The following is a 20,260-nucleotide window of genomic DNA, read 5'->3' on the forward strand; positions in this document are numbered from 1 at the left end:
GCAGGAATGGCCTGTGCTGGTTGTTCCCGACTTCCTCCTGATGACTTGGCCTGGGGCAGTGGGGGGAGGGAGCCACCGCCCCCACCCTCCCTGCTCCTGCCCACCTCGGACAGTGTGGGCACTCACGCCTGGAGGCCAGGCTGCTGTGGTGACTCGGCTCGCCCCACCCATCCTTTCAGAGCCACCTCTGGTCTGGAATCTGTGAGGTGGGAGGAACCAGGTCTTCAGTCAGGCCAACGGCTGTCACCTGGGCCAGCCCGGCCGCCCACAAAAGGCCTCCTGTTCCCAGATCCCTGGGGGCTGCTGGGCCAGGGCTGGGCGGAGGCCATCTGGGCTCTGGCCGCCTGGCCTGGGTACCGGCCCCGCTCCTCCCTTCTTCCTCCCTCCCCTCAGCCCCGGGCCGGCTCTGCCCTCTCCAGGTTTCTAGGGCTAATGGCTGACCTGGCAGGGCTACTCCAGACCAGGTCCGGGGTGAGCTCCCCACGTGTACAATGTGAGGATGACAGGTTCGAGCTTTGTGGGATCGCTGGGAGGCCTAAATGCGCTGGTTTGGGCAGAGCTCTTGACCCCGGGCCGGGCACCGTGCAGAGAGCTCCCCAGGGAGGCTGAGGGAAGCCCCGTGGGTGCGGGTGCTGTGGGTGGGAGGGGGTGGGAAAGAAGGGGCATCCTGTGGCTGGATTTAGAGAAGCCTTCCCTCCGCCCTGAGGACTGTGGGAAAGTTCTCTGCTTCCTCCAGCGTGGGGGCAGGGCCTGCAATTGCTCACTCGGGGGCTGCCAGGAAGTGGGGGGGGTGGGGGGGTGGGGAAGGAGGCCAAGCTGGGGGGACGCCAGCCCGTCCCAAGGCCCCCCTCACATCCTGCATTCCTGGAGCAGCTGGGGGTGGCAAGAGGCAGCTGGGGCACGGAGCTGAGCCCTCAGGGTGGGCCTGGGCTGCAGAGGTCAAGGCCTCTTCCTGTCTGACTGCCACCCCCCTTCGCCTGCTGCCTGGGGCTGAGGAATGCAGCTTCCTTTCTCAGTCTGACCCTGAGGACCCCACAGGCAGGAAGTCACCAGGTCTGGCTGAAGTCGGCTGGTCCTGTGTTAGAGCCCTAGGGCTGCCATTCCCTCCCTAGCTGTGTGTCCTCGAACCAGTAACTTGGTGTCTCTGAGCCTGTTTCCTCATCAGGAAAAGTGGGGCTGTTTGAGGATTGGATGAGGGAATGCGTGCGAGGTCTCGGCCCGGGGCTAGCGTCTCAGTCCACTTGGGCTGCCCTAACAAAGTGCCACAGACTGGGTGGCTTAAACCACGGTTCTGGAGGCTGGAGGTCCCAAGGTCAAGGTAGCTTAGTCTTCTGCGGCCTCTGCCTTTGACTTGCAGTGACTGTCTTCTCCTGTGTCTTCGCACAGTCCTCCCTCTGCCTGTGCACGCTTTGCATCCAATTCCCTCTTCTAAGGACACCAGTCATGTTGGATCGGCACCCACCCTAATGGCCTCATTTTATCTTAATGACCTCTTTAAGGGCTGTATCTCCAGATGTAGTCACCTTCTGAAGTACTAAGGGGTTAGTTAGGTCTTTAACATAGCAGTCTGAGGGGGGACACAGTGCAGCCCCCCCCCCCCACCTTGTGACAGCCAGGCTGGGGGTGGGAGTGGGGGCAAGGGCTCAAGAGGGGGCCCCCTCTCTTGTAGAAAACTCAGCAGCTCAGCGAGCAGAGATGTCCTAAGGGTCTGAGGCTGCATGTGTGGCCGTGAGAGCCAGGCCTGGGGACCTCGCAGCCTCCTTCCTGCCTCCCCAGCCTTCCATCTCCCCGTCACGCCACCTGGAAAGCGGCCTGGCCTTGCCAACGTCCCTGGCTTGTCGTCTGTAAATGGAAATGCTCTCACGTGAGAGAGGTTGCATGTGACGCGTGGCCCACATTTTCTAGGCAAACCCTGGTCTCTGAGAAACCGTGTCCTCCTGAGAGCCTGAGGGGAGGGGGGGTGTCCTCCCCCGGACTCGTGGGCAGCACCCACCTCGGGCTCTGCACGCACCCCAGCTCAACACCCCTGCTCTGTTCTGGTCGCACCTGCCTGATCTCCAGTCCCTGAAACGTACTGGGGAGACCCTCCTTCCGCCCCCGTCCCGGACCAGGATGCCGTCCGCAGAGGTGGGGCTGCGCCCGGTTCCCACCGCTGAGACCCCCCTGGACTCTGACAGTGACTCCTGTAGTCAGCCAGATGAGATAGGGGGTCCTCCCCTCGAGAGGGGCTTTTTCTCTGCGGGAGTGACTCAGCCTGCAGTCATCGCCGTGGGAGCTGGGGTTTCGGAGGCGCGGACTGCTGTTTCCCCTTCCTCGGCTCCGGCTCCGCGGACACAGCGGTTGGGGGCGTGCTGCCAGGGTGGCCGCCCGCTGCCTGGCTCCCGGTGCTTAACCATATTCTTCCCCCAAGTCGGATTTTGCAACTTCCTGCAGCTTGCCTCCCCAGCACCGGGTCTAGGGGGGCCGTGCCTTGTTCGCTGACCCACCTCATCAGCACCAGGAAGGTGGGCGCGATCATGTGGGGCCACCAATAGCACAGTAACAGTAACGCCACCAATAGCACAGATCCAGGACTGGTGTTTTCTAGTCAGACCCGGACGCGGTGGGGAGCGAGGCCGACCCAGGGCAGCAAGGGCAGCGGCTCACTGCGGCTGCCGGAGCCTCACGGTGGATGTGTGAGGCCAGGCCGGGTCCTTGTTCCCACTGTTCAGAAGAGGAAACTGAGGCCCTTAGGGTTCAATGATCTGGAACAAGAACTACGGCACAGGGACCAGAAATCCGCCCGTTGCCTGTTTTTGTAAATCCAGTTTTCCGGGCTCGTTGGTTTCCAGATCGTCTGTGGCTCCTTTCCCGCTGCCGTGGCAGCGCTGGGGAGTTAACGACAGAGCTCATCTGGCCCGCGAAGCTGAAAATATTTACTGGCTGGCCTCTTGCAGGGAAAGTTTGCGGGCCCTGATGTAGACAGGGGAGGGAGCAGGACTGGAATGAGGACTCCTGGGTCCCTCTGACTCCCTCTCTGCTGTGCCCGCCACCTCTCCTGGCACAGGGTGGTGACCTCTGGGCCTGGCTCTGCCGCTCAGTGGCCTGACCTCGGAGCCTGCCTGTTGATCTGTCAAGTAGGGTTAAGGACAGTCTCGGGCATGGTTGGGAAAGTTTAAGAAGATGAGCGTTCAACGGAGATTGCCTTGGTGCTGCTGGTGGAGGGTTATCATTGCTGTCGCTGTCATCGCAAATGCTACCATCACGGTTACTATGAGGGCAGTGGAGTTGCAGGTGGGGGTATGCACGTGTGTGCACTTAGGGCGGGGGCGTTCTGGCAGTCAGTCCCTTGGTCTTGGTGAAGGCCATTGGGCCATCCCACGGACTCCTCCCTCCTCCCCTCTCCTGAGCAGGCATCCCTGAGAACTCCAAGGTAGAGGGCCCTGCGTTCACGGACGCCATCCGCATGTACCGCCAGTCCAAGGAGCTGTACGGGACCTGGGAGATGCTGTGTGGGAACGAGGTGCAGGTGAGGAGACTGCGGAAGTCACCCTAAGTTCCAGAGGGTAGAGCCAAGCACAGAGACTCTGGCCTCGGGGGGGCCACTCCTGGCTTGCAAGGAGACAATAAGACCATTTTGGACGGGTGGAGATACTTACTTGATCTGATCGCTTATAGATCACCTATCCTGAACCAGGTGCGGGGTGCTGCTGCTCCTTAGTCTGGCTCTCTATCTAGCAGGAGAAGCAGACATTTGACAAAGAAACATACATACTTCTGTGTGCAAGTGAGGGGGAAGGGGTGTGGTATTCCAGACAGGGAGGCAGCGTGTGCAAAGGCCCCGAGGTGGGACCCCGATGCCGAGGGTCCCGTAGGTCCCTCAAGCAGGTAAGTTGGGACCTGGTGGAATGATGCTCAGGAGAGAGGCCAGTGGAGACGTGAAGCCAAGGTCAAGCCCAGAGGTGGGGCTGGAGTGGCCAGCCTGTGGAACGTGGAGGGGAACCCGCCATCTGGACGTGCTCTAACCCCTGCCCCGGCTCATGGCTCTCTGTCCTAGATCCTGAGCAACCTGGTGATGGAGGAGCTGGGCCCTGAGCTGAAGGCGGAGCTCGCCCCGCGGCTGAAGGGAAAACCGCAGGAGCGACAGCGGCAGTGGATCCAGGTAGGTGGGTGTGGGTGTGGAGGCGGGGGTCCCGGACCCGCCTGGCACCCTCACGCTGACTCGCGGCACTGCCCCCAGATCTCAGACGCTGTGTACCGCATGGTGTACGAGCAGGCCAAGGCGCGCTTTGAGGCGGTGCTGTCCAAGCTGCAGCTGGCCCGGCCAGCCATGGAGGCGGCCATCCGCACGGACATGGACCAGATCATCACCTCCAAGGAGCACCTGGCCAGCAAGATCCGAGGTAGGCCGCCTGTCTGTGCCACCGACCTGCGTACTTTTCAGGCTAGTGACTTGATTCAATGGTCATTTTAAAAAAAATGTTTTTTTTAATGTTTATTTTTGAGAGAGAGAATGTACATGCTCATGCGAGTGGGGGAGGGCAGAGAGAGAGAGGAGGACTCAGGATCCAAAGCAGGCTCTGCGCTGACAGCAGAGAGCCTGACGCAGAGCTCGAACTCACAAACGGTGAGATCGTGGCCTGAGCCGAAGTGAGACGCTTAACCGACTGAGCCACCCAGGCATCCCATCGATGGTCATTTTTAAAAATGAAATCAAATCTGGGCCGTTGTTCTTCTGACCCCTGGGAGTTGTCCTGTGGCTATTTCTGCAAACCCAGACCTGGAAGATGTAAATTTTGTCAAGGAAGTTCAAGCCTTTTGCTCATCTATGGTCAGTCACAGACTTGACCCTGGGGTTAGTATAGGCATCAGTTTAACTGTAATGATTCACTTTGATCACATCTCACTTTTCGGGGTCTGTTCCAGGCCCCCTGTCCCCCCCCCCCCCCCCCCACATTGGCTGTGTGCGGTTTCAGGGCTGGTCCGTTGCCTGAGGACTACTCTCTCCTACCTGTGTTCGTTGTGATCCAGATGGAACACTGAGAGCTGACATTTATCTTGGGCAACAAACCATCAGCCAGCCAGAGAGAGGGACATCGAAACATACCCTGGGTGCAAATGGAGCTGGTCATGCCCCCGAGCAAGCAGCCTTTTACATGGCGGTGCAGACCCAGGCACACCGGCCCGGCCCGTGTGTGAAAAACCCGGAGGCTTGCTGAATCTACCAAAGTGTTTTTTGTTTTGTTAAAGCAGTAAGATGGCTAGAGAGGGGTTTCTTTCCACCTCGAGCAAAGCAGAACGCTGACCCCTCTGGACTAGCAGTTTTAGTTTCTTGCCATCAGAGTTTTAGAAAGATCAGGGTCCGATCTCAGAATCCCCTGTTGTTTAAAATTTTTTATTTTTGAGAGCGTGTGAGTCGGGCAGAGAGAGGGAGGACAGAGGCCCCTCAGCAGGCTCCAGGCTCTGAGCTGACAGCAGAGCCCGATGCGGGGCCCCGGCTCACAAAGAGCCAAAGTCGGACGCTCAACCGACTGAGCCACCCAGACGCCCTTCCCCTGGTTTTGGTGCATGTACCTACAAATCATTCAGTTTGCTGATGTCACTAGTGGTTTTCTTTAAAAGCTTGGGCTCCAGGTGGCTGGGGGTGTCCCCCGGCGGTGCCCTCAGCTCACCTGCTCCCTCTGGGCGCAGCCTTCATCCTCCCCAAGGCAGAGGTGTGCGTCCGGAACCACGTCCAGCCCTACATCCCGTCCATCCTGGAGGCCCTGATGGTGCCCACCAGCCAGGGCTTCACCGAGGTGCGGGATGTCTTCTTCAAAGAGGTGACGGACATGAACCTGAACGTCATCAACGAGGGCGGTGCTGACAAGCTGGGTGAGGTGAGGCCAGGCCCCTGCCCGGGGGAGGGGCGGGGGGGGTGCGGAGTGCCTGCCAGGCCCTCCTGCGATCCAGGGCGTAACTTGTCACCAGAGGGGCTGCTGGACACCCGGAGGGCTGAGGGTGTGAGAAACGGGGGGCAGCACTCAGAGAAAAAGGGGATCACTGACCCCCTCCACCAGGCTTTATAAACCAAGTGCGTTCCTGAAGTATCAAAGGACTTAACGGGGAGGGAAGGAGAAGGGGAGGGAGAGAGGGAAGGAGAAGTGAGCTTCTGCCAGGAGGTAGAACAACTTACATGCCTTTTCACGTACCCCAACATGGGGGCCGGCCCATCTCTCTCACTTCTCAGTCACCTGGTTCTCAGGGTGCACATCCTTCTATATCTGATCCCATAATCTTTGCTCTCCTCTTTCACACCCTGGACTGAGGGGTCCACAGACAGCAAGAATCCTAGAAATTGAGAACCAGAAAGGACCTTAGAGATCATGAGACACTATCTCCTAATTTTGAGGCTGAGGCTCGGAGCGGGTGAGCGACTTGCCCGAGGCCACCTGGTGCCCCAGAAGCGATGAGAGCCTCCCTGCTGGTACCAGGCTGTGGGGCCTTGCTCCAGCCTTCGTTCCCTGGGCTCCCCCAGCCACCACCCCCTGCAGGTGGCCAGTGCCTGGAGCCCCAGCGCCGAGGCAGGGTGTGGGTCTGCAGGCACTGCCCCCGCCCCGGTGGCCCCCGCTCAGGTCCTACACATCCCTGCTTCCCTGCAGTACATGGAGAAGCTGTCCCAGCTGGCGTCCCACCCCCTCAAGATGCAGAGCTGCTACGAGAAGATGGAGCCACTGCGGCTTGACGGGCTGCAGCAGCGTTTCGATGTGTCCAGCACGGCCGTGTTCAAGCAGCGAGCCCAGATCCACATGCGAGAGGTGGGCCCGGAGCACCCCCCTTCCCCGCTGCTCCATGCCCGTCACCCACCTTCCACCGGCCCAGCGTAGGCCCCTACCCCGGGCCTTAGGCCCTGGCCCCCGTGCAGCCCCTGGAATGCTCACTCCTGCTCCGGCCTCTTGGGCGCTCCCGTCTGCTGGGACGCTCGTTCCTCTGGCTGATCTGGCCTCCTCTTTCAGGTTTCTACCTGGAGACCCCCTTCCTCCGGGAGGCCCTCCTTCCTCCCCAAGTCCCTTAATGCAGGGCCCAGGATCTCTGCTTCCTCGAGGCAGGGACTGGCCCGGTGCTTGGCATTATGCCAGTGCACAGTAGACATTCAGGAAAGATGTGGGTGAACGAGGGAATGAGCACGCAGGCCGCCCCTACGCCTCCCTGGCAGGCCTGGTGGGGGCTGGCTGAGGAGCCCCCCCCCCCCCCGCCCGCCCAGGCATGCAGGAAGGGGGCTGTGCTCCCTCCGGGGCCTTGACGCACCCCATGGTGTGCCCCGCAGCAAATGGACAATGCCGTGTACACCTTCGAGACCCTCCTGCACCAGGAGCTGGGGAAGGGGCCCACCAAGGAGGAGCTGTGCAAGTCCATCCAGCGGATCCTGGAGCGCGTGCTCAAGGTGAGGCCGGGCCCCTGGGCCGGTACCAGGATGGCTGCCCCCGGGGGAGGCACCATGGACCCCTGCCCCCACAGAGGAGGAGGAGGAGGGCAAGGCTCAGGTCAGACCTAGCGACCCCGCCCCTGGCCCCTCTGCCCTGGCAGAAATACGACTACGATAGTAGCTCGGTGCGGAAGCGATTCTTCCGGGAGGCGCTGTTGCAGATCACCATCCCCTTCCTGCTCAAGAAGCTGGCGCCCACGTGCAAGTCGGTGAGCCCCCCGCCCCGGCCAAGCCTGCTGCGGCCCCCCCGAGCACAGCCCCCTCCGCGGTCCCTGAGCCCAGGGCGGGCCTGACCACCCCCTGCTCTGTCCCTGCCCACCCTGCCGCCGCAGGAGCTGCCCCGGTTCCAGGAGCTGATCTTCGAGGACTTTGCCAGGTTCATCCTAGTGGAGAACACGTACGAGGAGGTGGTGTTGCAGACGGTGATGAAGGACATCCTGCAGGGTATGGGAGGGCCGGCGTCATGCCGGGTGGGGACCGTCACTGCCCGGGGGCCGGTAGACAGGGCTGCTGAGAGGTCTTCCTGCAAAGATGGCGAGACAGGCCTGGGGGTTGGGTCAGGCACGCGGTGGGGACGTAGGAGGGTAGACTTGCTTCTCTGGGCCTTAGTGTCCTCTCCGGTCTTTGGTACGAGGGACAGGCTGACACGGTGGTTACCAGCCCGGTAACCACTACTCCTCGCCAGCAGTGAGGCCTGGCCGGGTGGGGGGTCAGTTCCCAATCATGACCCCAGGTCTGGCTGTTGGGAGGCCTGGAGGGGATGACGTGGGTCATATTTGGGCGCAGTGTAGGGGGTGGTGGCGGCGGCCGTGGAACCCGTGGTAAATGTCCCGACCCCCTTCTTGGGCTCCGCAGCTGTGAAGGAGGCCGCTGTGCAGAGGAAACACAACCTGTACCGGGACAGCATGGTCATGCACAATAGTGACCCCAACTTGCACCTGCTGGCGGAGGGTGCACCCATTGACTGGGGTGAGGAGTATGGTGGTAGTGGTGGTGACAGTGGCAGCCCCAGCGTCCCCGAAGCAGCCCCGCTCTCGGAAAAGCGACGGCGTGCCAAGCAGGTGGTGTCCGTGGTCCAGGACGAGGAGGCAGGGCTGCCTTTTGAGGCTGGCTCGGAGCCACTATCACCTGCGTCCCCGGACAGTGTCACCGAGCTGCGCGGTCTGCTGGCCCGGGATCTGCAGGCTGAGAGCCCCCCGCCGGCTGGCCCTCTGCTCAACGGGGCCCCCTCCCAAGAGAGCCCCCAGCCCGTGGCAGCCCCTGAGGCCTCCTCGCCGCCAGCCTCGCCCCTTCGGCAACCCCCTCCTGGAAAAGCTGCGGACCTTGAGCCCCCCAAACCTAGTGACCAGGAGACTGGGGAGCAGGTATCCAGCCCTGGTGGCCGCCCCCCGATCCACACCACCACCGAGGACAGCGCAGGGGTACAGACTGAGTTCTAGGCCGGTCGCCCCTGAGCTTCTGCTGGACATGGGTCACCCCCTCCAAGGCACAGGCAGGCTTGGCTCTAGGCGGGGAGCCCCGGGTCTGTGCCTTGGGGTGGAGGTCGGTGGGGCCATTGTGGCACCTCTGGGGCTGGGCAGGGGTGGCCCACCTGAGTCACTTTATTGGGTTTGGTCACACTTTGCTCCTGTTTTCTCTTCTGTGGCATGATCTTGGGCTTCCTGCTTGTGCTGGAAGCTGGGCACAGCCGAGGGGCTGAGGTGTACCCAGTGATCACCGATTCCCTGGGTCCTCCTCTCCTTTTATGGCCTCGGTTTCCCTCCCGGGTCTTGCCAGCCTTCTCAGAAAGATGGAGGTAGAGTGGTTGCTTGTTGTGTTACTTGGCCACTGGCTTCTCTCCCTTCTCACCAAGGGCTTTATCAGAACCAGGACCAGGGAGCACTGGGGGCCCCAGTGTCCTCCTCAATCCAGGCTGGGCCCCGAGAGTCCAGTTTGGGAGGGGACACGGGCCTTGTTTTCCCTGCTCTGGGTGAGGGGAGGTGCAAGGAGGGGGTCTTCCGGCTGTAGCCAGGCTGGGGCTGCTGGGTTGAGGGGGATGCCTCATGGAGGAGGAGGGGTGAGGTGGCTTGGATTGGAATGAGAAAGGCCCAGAATGTGCTGGTCTGTGGAGAGCAAGTGTCTCAAGGGAGGGAAGAGGGGGTCTGTGGGGAAGTATTGCTGGGAGTGTCTTCAAGGCAGGCTGAGGCGGCAGATGGAAGGCTGCTGGAAGTGGAGCAGGCTTCTGCACCCCCCACCCCCACCCCCGGCGCTTAGCGTATCTCCTGCCTATTGGCAGCCAGCCTCCCGGAGTCCCTCTGTCCCCCTTGCCTGTCTCGGCCACATGCTGCGGGGTGGGATGGAGGGGAGTGTGGCCGTGTGCTCGGAGACGGGGTCTGCGGGGTGGGGGTGGAGATTCATCTGTGGGCCACTCCCAAGGTCCACATTGTCCACCAGGGGAGCTGAGTACAGCTCCCCAAGGCGCTGCCGGTGGCCCCTCTGAGGATTTGGGGTCAGGCTGTGGCTTGGCCGTTGTTGCCTCCAAGTCACCTCACCCTGAAAATTCCCTTCTCAGATGCGCTCCTTCCACAGCGGCTTGTTCCTGGGGGTGAAGGTCTAGCCGAGGTAGCTCCACCCTGGCAGCCCTGTCCCCAGGGACCAGGACTTCCTGCCTGCCCCAGCGCCCTCCTCCGCCCCGCACCCTCCGTCCCCTTCCTAGGGCAGGGGCTTCAGACCCATGGGACATACGTGGTGGCTGGTGCTCAGGGCCCCCTTGGTCCCCCCCAGCCGGACTCTCCAGTGCCTCACTAACCTTCTGCCATCTCGTTCATGTGTTCAGATGCTCTCCTCTAGTGCCTTGGGGTTTTCTCAATCGTCATTCCCAGATATTGTACTGAAAATATTATGCAAACTGGTTAAGCTTTACTAATCAATAAATGATTTAAAGCCAGTGGCCTGTGTGTGTGGTGCCGGCAGGAGGAGACCGGGGCTGGGCCTGTCCCACAGCAGCAGTGTGCCCTGGCTTTCTGGGCTCAGTCCGAGTGCCTGTGTTACCCCATCTTAGAGGAAACCGACCCTGAGAGAAGGCATGCAGGGCACGTAGGTGGCTGGCACGTAGGTGGCTGGCCTGTCGGCAGCTCGGCTCTCTGAGCCAGATCGGTGCAGGGTGTTCCTCGGGTAGCCCCTGGCGATGGTGAGGCCAAGGGGGATGGCAGCATCTTGCAGGCCATGTGGCCCTGGGGCGTGCACAATGGGGGTTGGCCCCTGGGCTCAAGCTGGATCCACAGATCCAAACAGCAGCGTTGGCCCCCAAAACTCTTCACACAGCCTTTACCGAGCACTTACTGTGGTGTGTGCGCTTTCTGTGCAGGACCAGGAGCCCCAGAGCCACTCTAGGAGGGGGGTGTCCTCATTACCATTTCACCACCATGTAAACTGAGGCCCAGGAAGGTGTGGACCCTTGGAGGTTATGGGGCATGGGACACACCCCCTGGCTTCCCTGGTGCCAGCCTGTCCATGGCGGTCTGTGGCTGAGGGCTGGTCAACGGGGCTGGGGTGAGAAACAGCAGGGACTATGGGGGCAGCGACCAGAGATTCAAGTGCAGTGTTGCTGTTGTCCTTGGCAAGGCACCACACTCAGCCTCAGGCTCCTCATCTATAAAAGCAGGAGGGGGCAGTCCTAAAATTCCTTTCTCCCAGGGCTTAGTGAGGGGTCCAGGTGGTTTGGAAAACACTGTGCCCTAAGTAGCCCTGCCCACCCAGGTCTCAGTCTCCCCTCTTGGCCAAGGTGAGCCCAAGTCTGGGGCAGAGGGAGCCACCAAAGCTCCCCAGGTCCTGGGTGGGAGGGGATAGGGTATGGGAGGAGACCCCAGCTCTTGCCTGGAAAACAGAACTCACAGGGGGCCTCGTCCTATCCTGTTTCAGTCCACAGGACCTAATGAGGCAGGGAAACAGAGGCCTAGGGGAGACAGGGCTCTGCCACCTCAGGGCTTCCAGGATTGCACCTGGGTGCCCCCTGGTGGCCACTGGCCTGCATCTGGGCCCCTTCGTGTCCCACGCTTAACGCGTGGGGAAAGGAGTCTTGGAAGGCCGGCCAGGGTTAGGGGTAGCTGGAGGCAGAGCCCAGGTACCCTAATCAGACCCACCTCTAGCTCAAAGAAAGCTGTCCTCGGTTCAAAACCATCTACCAGAAAATGCACAATAAATATGCAGCTCTACATCAAGTACAGGTACATGGCTCCTTCTAAAATTGTACAATGAACAACTTGCACAACTGCACGGGTTTGGGAATCAAACCTCTGGCAGGCTCCAGACCCAGCACTGCCCTGTCCCAGCTGCCAGGCACTGGGCATTCAGCAGCTTCTGCCTCCACTCTCTTATGCCCCTGCTCCCCCCCAACCCCCCACCACTGCCCCGCCAACCTGTTCCGGCTGACCCTGCCTGTGCCCTTCTGAGCCCAGTCTGTCTGTCCACCTGTAATGAGGGGAATTTTGTTTAACTTTGCATTTGAGAATGCCTGTACCTCCTGCCCCTTTTGCCTGACTGAGGTAAAGCCCGCCCCCTCCCCTCCCCGGGCTCCTGGGGGCCCCAGTGATGACACGGAAGGAGCAGGCTGGAGGGGGATTTATTGACATTCCTGCTTTGGGTCTGCAAGCTGGTTGCCTGCCTGTGAGATGGGGTGGGGTGGGGGGGGATGGGGGTGGCTAGGAGGTGCACATCTGGACAGCAGGGGGACCCAGAGAGGGAGGCGAGGAGGGACCAATGTCACTTGTGGCACAAGGCCTACACTGGACAACCTGAGGACGGCCCAGAGTGATCCACGGCGACACCACACACCAGCTCTACCCCCGGCCTCCCCCACTTCTGGGTCGGGGCCCTCCTTCGCTCCCAGCACCCACCATGAGGGACGGCGCTGTCCAAGTTACCCTGCCGAGGACCCCGGGGCTCCTGGAGGGGTGGGGACCGGCACAGAGGGCTGGCAAGCTCAGAGGCCAGGACACGCAGTCTCCTGCTCAGACGGAGGCTTCTCCAAACCCCAGACCCTGTCCTCAGGCCGCGAGTCCTCCCTTCCTCCACCGCGTTCACACCGGCCGCGTCAGGGTCTGGAACGCTCCGCCGCCCTCCGGCCCTGGTGTGCGTGGAGGGGCGGGGCGGGGGGCACCTCCAGGCTGTGAGACGAGGGCCCAGGGCAGAGGGGAGCTGCACGGGTCTGTCCGGAGCAGGCGGCGGCTCAGCCGCTGTGGTAGATGCGGAGGCGCTGCACGATCTCCCGGCGGCACAGCGGGCAGGTGCGCAGCGGCTGGCAGCACTGCTGGCAGCAGCAGACGTGGCCGCAATTGAGGAAGATCATCTGGGCCTGAGGAGGGAGGGGGAGCGTCTGGGTCCTGGCCCGCCTGTTCCTGGAGGCTGGGCAACCTCCCCCTGCCCCGCCGTCCTTTACCGGAAGCATCTGATACCACCCGATAGCACCACGTGATGGTGGTCATCACCCGCCACCAATCCTGGACCCTCCGTGCCCTCCGACAGCTACACGGGAGGCCACACGGCGTCTCACCAGCCCTGCCCCTTGGACGCGTAGACTGTCTTAATTGTTGCCTTTTTGTATCCTGATCAGCCCCTCGGTCTACAAACTACTCCCAACAGCATGGAGCGGAAGCCTCGTAAGCACGCTTGCGCTTTGCTTCGGCATTTCCTCTTTTTAGGATTTATCCTGAGGAAATAACTCCGTTCAAGGCTATTTGGTACAGCAGGGTTTGCAGGAAGAAACATGGGGCCCAAAAGCAGGGGTTTGGTTCCATTTATCACCAACACCTCCCTACACATCATGGCCGTGGAGTAATTCAACTGCTAACATGGTTGCTTCTTTTAAGTAGGATCGCACGGCAGAGGGAGGGGAGATTTTATACACTATGTTAATTTTTACAATAAGCATTAATTTGTTATAGATTTTTAAAGACAGCTTTTTAAAAGCCTCTTCAGAGAAAATTGTGCTGTTAGTATTTAAGGACATGGGAAATTTTTCTTAAGTAGGGGGGGAAAGCCCCCTCTTTAAAAAAAAGAAAATAAACCCCAGAAAATGCTCACATTTGGGTCATAGGATCACGGTAATTTCCTGTATTTTTTGCTTTCCTGGATTTCCCAAAGTTTCTAATGAACACAGTACACTTCTACCAATGAAAAAAAGTGTCTAGAAAGAACACGAGTCTGGAAAGGCTTAGGATGGGTGCCAGCCCGGCTGGTGCGTGGGGGGAGGGGCTGCTGCCCCAGACTCACCTCCTGTTCCAGGCACACGACGCACTCTGAAGTCTGCACCTCCAGCTCTGCCGGGGGAGCAGACGGGCTCACGGACTCAGGCAGCTCCTCGGGGGCGGTGGGCACCTCCATGGCCCCAGGGACCTCACCCTTGGGTGGGTTCAGTGGCTCTGTGAGGACCAGAGGGATAGGCTGAGCCAGGGTCATGGCCCAGTGATCCCAACCCCACAGGGGGTCCCCCCTGGCTCTGCCTGCCGCGAGTGGACAGTGAGCTCAGGAGGGGCACTTTGATCTCACGGTAGGGGTAAGGGCCCCCTTAACTCTTTTCTGAGCCTCATTCCCTCCTCTGTAAGGCAGGAGTGCAGGGAGGCTGGCAGGGATCACCACAGTGCTGGTTATCTGGGGCCTCTGACCCCTGACCATTCCCCGGATCCTTCATGGCCGGCCACCCTGCAAGAGGGCTTGTCCCTTTCAGGGAAGGGCAGCCACTTGTCCAAGACCACAGGGCCATCTGGTGGTAGAGCCGTGGTGTAGGAGTTCTCGGTTAGGGACTCTGCAGTGGATGGGGCAATGCTCTCAGCCCCTCCTCCAGAAGACAGGATGGGCCGCTGCCCTCAGGTCACCAGGAAGTAGGGAGAGGAAGGAGAAGCCCCCAAGGCTGTCCCCTCCACCCTTGCCCCTCCTCTGCCCTAGAGCCAGCATCCCCCACCGGGGTCCCAACAGGCAGGACACCAGAATCAGCCCTTACAAAATGCAGTCTCTTTCATATCATGCAAAGTACACCCCCATCCCAGAGTCTTCGGCAGCCGTGACGCCCATCCTGATCACGGCTCACATTTTTCCATCTACCCTATGGTTTGAAGGAGAAGTTTTTATAATTGGAAACATCTGAATATATATTTTTTAAGGCTGTTACAACACTAGGCTCTCTAAAGGTACCATGGCGCCCCCAAACCATCACCGTCAAGGGGCTCTTCTATATGTAATGGGACACCTACCAAGTTCTGGGAGCAGTAAGAGAATGTTAGGAAAATGGCTGAAGGTCTCCTGCCCCTTCTGCTGCTGAGAGGAAACCATCCCACCCAGCCTTCCCTGCAGGTGGACACAGTCAGGAAGCCGCCCTGGGGATGGTGGGGGACTGTGGGAGGCAGGTGTCAGGAGGGGGAGGGGCTCAGAGTGAAGGGAATCTTTGTTGGGGGGGGTGGGATGAGGAGACCCCAACTCCTGATGTCAAACTTAACCTGACCTCCAGTCTGACAGCAGGAGGGATCAGGGTTGGAAAACATCTGCAAGGGGAGGAAGGTGTCTAATTAAAGGACTGTGAGTTTAGGGACTTGGTTAGGTTGGGTCAGTGTCTCTGGAATAAAACTGGCTAGAGAGCTGGAGCCCGAGGACATCATGGCGCTGCCACTGGCCCAGACACCTGGGGGCCCAGGGCCTCCTCCCTGCCGGCAGCAGAGCTCCTGCCTCGCCCCTGCAATCTGGGCTGGCCACCCCACCTTTAGTCTCTCCCCTGAACGGACCCTGCCTGAGGCTGGCAGTGCCACGGGCTCGCCCCCTGCCTTCATCCTTGTGCCAGGCCCGCTTCCCTTGCCAAGGCCCCTCGGCCTCTTCTCGAGGGAGGCAGTAAAGCTCAGCTGTACTGAGGTTTACATACACTTGCCAGCTGTGTGAGGTTACGGCAGACACATTAGCCCCTCTCCGCCTCAGTTCCCTCATCTCTCAAATGAAAGGAACAGCAGCACCCACCTGCCAGAGGTGCCATGACACGGTACCTGTAAAGTGGTTGACGAACGCCTCGTACCCGGATTATGCTCAGATCCCTGACGCCCATCTACTCCCACGGCAGCCACAGCACCTACCTTATCCGGGCCTCCAGGCGCAGCTGGAGTGGCTTTATGACCTGCCTTTACCCCTTTCACAGGTCACCACGAACCTTGTTCCACGTCCAACCACAGGCCTGCCCGAGGCACAGTGTCAGGCACTGGCTAGGGCTGGTTTCTCCCTCTACTCAAGGATCTGGGTGTGTGGTTCCCTGTGTTTGTAGAGTAGCTTTAGGGAAGGTTCTAGGACAGGGAACCAGGAGGGCCTCTTCTGCAAGGAAGTTTCTTTGTTCCCCCATTTTTGTGGCCCGTTTTTCCCGTTTGTAAATCCTGTTCCTTTGGGAGGGAATCTTAAGGACTGGCAGGGGCTAGGACCGGCCCTCAGTTCTCGTCCTGAAATGTAAACAGGGGACGCCCCGAGCCACAGTCCACAAGTAAGGTGGGGGCCTCTGCTCAGAAGGTGTCCTGGCGTTGGTACCTGGCTGGATCCTGGCTGCACCCAACAGCTCCCGGACTCTCCGCAGGATCTCGTGCTGCAGGCCGGCTTCCGAGACGCCCACCTGAGCCAGTTCAAGGAAAAGCAAGTTATGGCTTGGGCTGCGCGAGAGCTCGCTACACAGCACAGAGCCATCAGGACTGCCTCATGGCTTCTGGCACCTTCTGCTGGACACATGGAGGCCTGGGCCCTAGGGTCAACACCCAGTTGACCCTGCCCCAGTGCAGTACCACAGCTATGAAGATGACCAGGTGGCAGGGAGAGAAACAGAGGCCCCAAAGGAAACTGACACTAGTAACAGCTACAGTTTAGCACGTGCTTCCCCTGCACCGAGGAAGGGACTCCTTCACCTGCATGACTGCATGTCAACCCCATGACAACCAGTAAGACAGGATCCAGGATCAGAGTTCACGGGAAGGGCCAGGCGGTTCACGCCAAGGCCGAGTGCTGGAACCACATGGTCCCTTGGGAGGCAGAGCCCCCGTGCAGCCCTCCAGAGCCTCGGTTTTTGGGCCAAGGGACAGGCGACACAGCAGCAGAGTGGTAACGGCATGGACTCTGGCACCAGACCACTCACGCTCGAGTCCTAGCTCCGCTGTGTGACCTTGGGCAAGTTACCACCTTGCTGTGTCTCAGCTTCCTCATCTGAAAAATGACAGGGACGAGAATACCCTTCTGCCTGGGTTGTTGGGAGGGTTCAAGGTGCTAGCACTCGAGAAGCACTTAGAATAGCACCCGGCGCAGGCAAGCGCTAGAGATGTGGGCCGCCATTATTTGGCTCACATGAAGAGTAAATCAAGTAACGCAAGGTGCTCAGCTCTACCCAGAAGCAAGCAGGTTCAGGAAGTGCCGCCGTGCCACGTCTGCAACACCACGGCGTGGGCCAGGGCTGGAGCAGACCTGCAAGGACTTGTCTTGGGCCCACAACGTGAAGGTCCAATCTCAGCGGGTGGGGCAGCCTGGGGTCAGAACTCACATCCCTGGATTTTCTTAGGCAGGTGGCGTGCAGGGCACACACAGGGGGTTAGGGACCGATGGGGTAGGTGTTCTGGCCACCTGGAAGCAAGCGGACCCTGGACCACTGGGTAACGGCAGACCTCACCAAGAACCCCACCAGAGTAAGTCGACTCTCGGCGGATGGGACAGCGGCTCGGTTCACCCCTCAACCTCCCCTGAGGGGCTGCTGCTTCCCACCTTGGCCAGGTCCCCAGGGCTCATCCGGCTCAGCGTGTCCAGGGAGATGCGGTGGTGGGCAAAGATGGGCAGGTAGTGTTCAGCCGACAGATCCACCAGGAGGGCCGCCAGCTGGCGTTCCATGCCTTCTTCCTGCAGGACAGACCCACGGGGAAGCTGAGCGCAGGCAAACGAGACCTCGTTACTTACAGTGGCAAACAAAGGCTCTGGATGTACTTAGGATGGGTTTCCTTGGCATCTTTCCTACAAAAATGCATACGGAAGTAGAGATAAGGGTACTAGGAAGCTCACTGCCACTCTACCTGGAAATGGGAACATGGTGAGCAATCAAGTACCTATCAAGAGGGGGCTGTTTAAAATAACGAGGGTTCATCCAGATACTAAATGCTATGCAGTTGTCTAGAAACACTGAGATGATGATCTATTAGGTATACGCCTGGCGAACTGCCCATTATTGTTTTTTTTTTTTTTTTCCAACGTTTATTTATTTTTGAGACAGAGAGAGACAGAGCACGAATGGGGGAGGGTCAGAGAGAGGGAGCCACAGAATCGGAAACAGGCTCCAGGCTCCGAGCTCTCAGCCCAGAGCCCGACGCGGGGCTCGAACTCATGAACCGCGAGATCATGACCTGAGCCGAAGTCAGCCGCTTAACCAACTGAGCCACCCAGGCGCCCCAACAAAAACCAGTGTGTGTGTGTTGGGGGGCATCTCCGTCCTGCCCACGGCAGGTGTCTGTAGGCAGCTCCTGTGGCCCACCTGTGTTGGCCTCTGACCAGATGAATGCACCCGTCCTTCTCTCTTCTGTCCCTCCAGGGCTTAGCACACTTGTCCCCAGAAATATGAACAGAAATAAACTAGAAAGATCAAGAACCCAGATATCACCAAGGCACAGGAGGGCTCTTGGGAAGGGTGGGTGCCAGCAGCCCTTACCTGCAGCTTCAAGGACAAGGGTTTCTGGTTCAAAAGCCGTTGATACTGAATCAGCCAGTAATTTTCCTGCCTGGTTTCACTTTTGGCTTCTAACTCTGTCTGCCAGGGACAAAACAAGTACCATCAGCTATAAATCAGTAAATAAAAAGTCTAATGACCGTGGCAACTGTAAATGATGCTCTGGGCAGGTGCAGGGAGTGGGGCGGTGTTTGGTAATTTACAAACGATGTTCCCAGCCACCATGGCCTCACTGTTTAAACTACTGAACGGGAAAGGCAGGAAGTCCCTCTACCCCCGTTTCTGCTGTGAGCAACCTCAGCCAGGGACCATCTGGGGGCGGGGCCTGAATCTGGGCTGCAGACACCTGGCACCACGCTCTGCAGGCCCCCTACTTGGGCTCAGGAGCTTGTGACAGGCAGGGAGACAAAATAGGATTCTAAGGACAATATGAGCTTCTAGAATGGGCTTCACCCTTCTGACAAAGCTAAAGAATTAGACAAGGTACTGAAACAGGTTCCTTCGTTCCTCCATGAACAAGCAGTCACCGAGTATTGTTCTAGACCACACATGGTTCTAGGCGCTGGGGCCGGGGCTGTGAACAAAGGATACTAACAGCAGCAGCGAATGTTTTCAGAGTGCTGTGTGCCAGACCCCACTATGCACCGAGATGCCATTTTCCTTAATTTGCACAGCTCTGGTGGCGGGGGGGGGGGGGGGGGGGGGCAACTGCACAGGTGAGGAAAGGGAGGCTCAGAGTGACCAGGAACCTGCTCAGGTGAAAGCTGCCCGTGGTCAGGGCCAGGACTTGGACACAAGTCTGTTTTGCCTTAAGACTTGTACTCTGAGCAAGCCAGCCAGGAGCCAGGACTGTGGCCACACGGTGGGGACCAAATAAGATGTGGGCTGCAGGACTTCAACACAGGCATTTCCCCCATCCCCTGGGGGGGGCCTGGCTGTCCTTTGGTGGTCCCTCCCAGACCTTGGGGAGCTGCTCCCCTCTGCTGGTCCCTACCCTCCCTGGGCTGCAGCCACAGCACTCTTCTGGAGCCCATGACCCTGACAGTCACCATCTGCTGAGGTGGTTCTTCCTTCCCTGGATGGGGAGTCCTCTGAGGCCCCTCGAGGGCAGGAGCACAGGACCAGAGCACATGGCAGCTGCTGCATGAGGCTAACGCACTGTTCGCACGTTAATGCAACTTGCAGGCTATGGCAGTGGGGGATGGTGAGGAACAGGCAGCTTCTGACTGGCCTCAGCACATCACAAGGGCTGGTGGGGAGCTGTGGAAGCTGGTCTCCCTCTTCCCTGCAGTCTGCAGGGGCTCTGCCCACAGGAGCTCAGAGGATGTCTGGAGCAGCGAGGACACCATAGGAGCGACCGAGTCTCTGAGCCCCAGCTGGCGGGCCTGGCCTCCGTCTCCACCACTCAGATGCCCACAGGGTCTGGTGAAAATGACCCCAACTTGCCACCCCTAAATGGGGCTCTGCCACTCTGACAATGTGCCAGCCTCAAACCCATTTGGGTACAGGGGACAGCTGGGTATCTCCTGTCAAAAGCTTATTAAACAGCCTGCCCTGGACACAGAAAGTCCCCTCCTGGGCATCTGCCTTGAATGAATACTCACGGCCATTGTCAATACTTAGCTACAAAGACAGCACTGCTCAGAAAAGTGAAAAACTGGAAGTAGCGTGAATTCTGGGCAAGAGGCTACGATGGCCCATCCAAACGCAGCCTGGGAGAGCGCAGAGGACATTTCAGAGACACGAAGAGAACAGACGCAGAGAAGCTAGTTCTAAAGGGATGTGCTCCATCTGAGGCTTACACAGAACATCCACGCACAGCTTATAAAGATGCATCGCAATGTTTAGAAAACACACATCCAAATGTTAGCTTTCGAGAACTCTCGGGAGGGAGATTCTTTTCCTCTGTACGTTCCATTTTTTCTCTGATGAGCCACTATTACTTGAACAAAAGCGCTTCTAAGAATGGCAAGTGTGTTTAGGGAAAGCGAACCCATGTGCGACCGGGATGCAGAAGCCAAGCGCACCAGGATTTCCCGGAGCTCTTCCTCCCGCTGCGTCTTCTCCTTGAGCAGCTGCTGGAGCAGGGAGCTCAGGGCCCAGCGCTGCTCTGAGATCATCTCCTG

At 59.4% G+C, this 20,260-nt stretch overlaps 2 protein-coding genes across 4 annotated transcripts in view; one reads left to right on the top strand and one right to left on the bottom strand.

Annotated features, from left to right (window-relative positions):
• NIBAN2 (niban apoptosis regulator 2) overlaps nucleotides 1-10,370 on the top strand; it is a 53,341-nt gene extending 42,971 nt beyond the window's left edge. Inside the window, exons 6-14 of the mRNA XM_053204585.1 lie at nucleotides 3,393-3,508; nucleotides 4,037-4,141; nucleotides 4,220-4,382; nucleotides 5,671-5,858; nucleotides 6,621-6,776; nucleotides 7,286-7,402; nucleotides 7,546-7,653; nucleotides 7,777-7,888; nucleotides 8,300-10,370. Coding sequence (XP_053060560.1) covers nucleotides 3,393-3,508; nucleotides 4,037-4,141; nucleotides 4,220-4,382; nucleotides 5,671-5,858; nucleotides 6,621-6,776; nucleotides 7,286-7,402; nucleotides 7,546-7,653; nucleotides 7,777-7,888; nucleotides 8,300-8,883 — 1,649 coding nt within the window. The 3' untranslated portion in view covers nucleotides 8,884-10,370. The remainder of the gene's footprint in view (nucleotides 1-3,392; nucleotides 3,509-4,036; nucleotides 4,142-4,219; nucleotides 4,383-5,670; nucleotides 5,859-6,620; nucleotides 6,777-7,285; nucleotides 7,403-7,545; nucleotides 7,654-7,776; nucleotides 7,889-8,299) is intronic.
• A 1,483-nt stretch (nucleotides 10,371-11,853) lies between these two features.
• Nucleotides 11,854-20,260, bottom strand: part of LRSAM1 (leucine rich repeat and sterile alpha motif containing 1) — a 39,855-nt gene continuing 31,448 nt past the window's right edge. The window contains exons 12-17 of one of the 3 annotated variants that reach the window (XM_053204586.1): nucleotides 20,162-20,257; nucleotides 18,117-18,215; nucleotides 17,186-17,317; nucleotides 15,974-16,055; nucleotides 13,694-13,842; nucleotides 11,854-12,776 (exon numbers count right to left, since the gene is read on the bottom strand). In XM_053204586.1, the coding sequence (XP_053060561.1) occupies nucleotides 12,651-12,776; nucleotides 13,694-13,842; nucleotides 15,974-16,055; nucleotides 17,186-17,317; nucleotides 18,117-18,215; nucleotides 20,162-20,257 (684 nt within the window). In that variant the 3' untranslated portion in view covers nucleotides 11,854-12,650. The remainder of the gene's footprint in view (nucleotides 12,777-13,693; nucleotides 13,843-15,973; nucleotides 16,056-17,185; nucleotides 17,318-18,116; nucleotides 18,216-20,161; nucleotides 20,258-20,260) is intronic. The other 2 variants (XM_027035174.2, XM_027035173.2) reach the window with 2 other exon arrangements.

The sequence above is a fragment of the Acinonyx jubatus genome, chromosome D4 (assembly GCF_027475565.1).
Source record: "Acinonyx jubatus isolate Ajub_Pintada_27869175 chromosome D4, VMU_Ajub_asm_v1.0, whole genome shotgun sequence".
NCBI lineage: Eukaryota > Metazoa > Chordata > Mammalia > Carnivora > Felidae > Acinonyx > Acinonyx jubatus.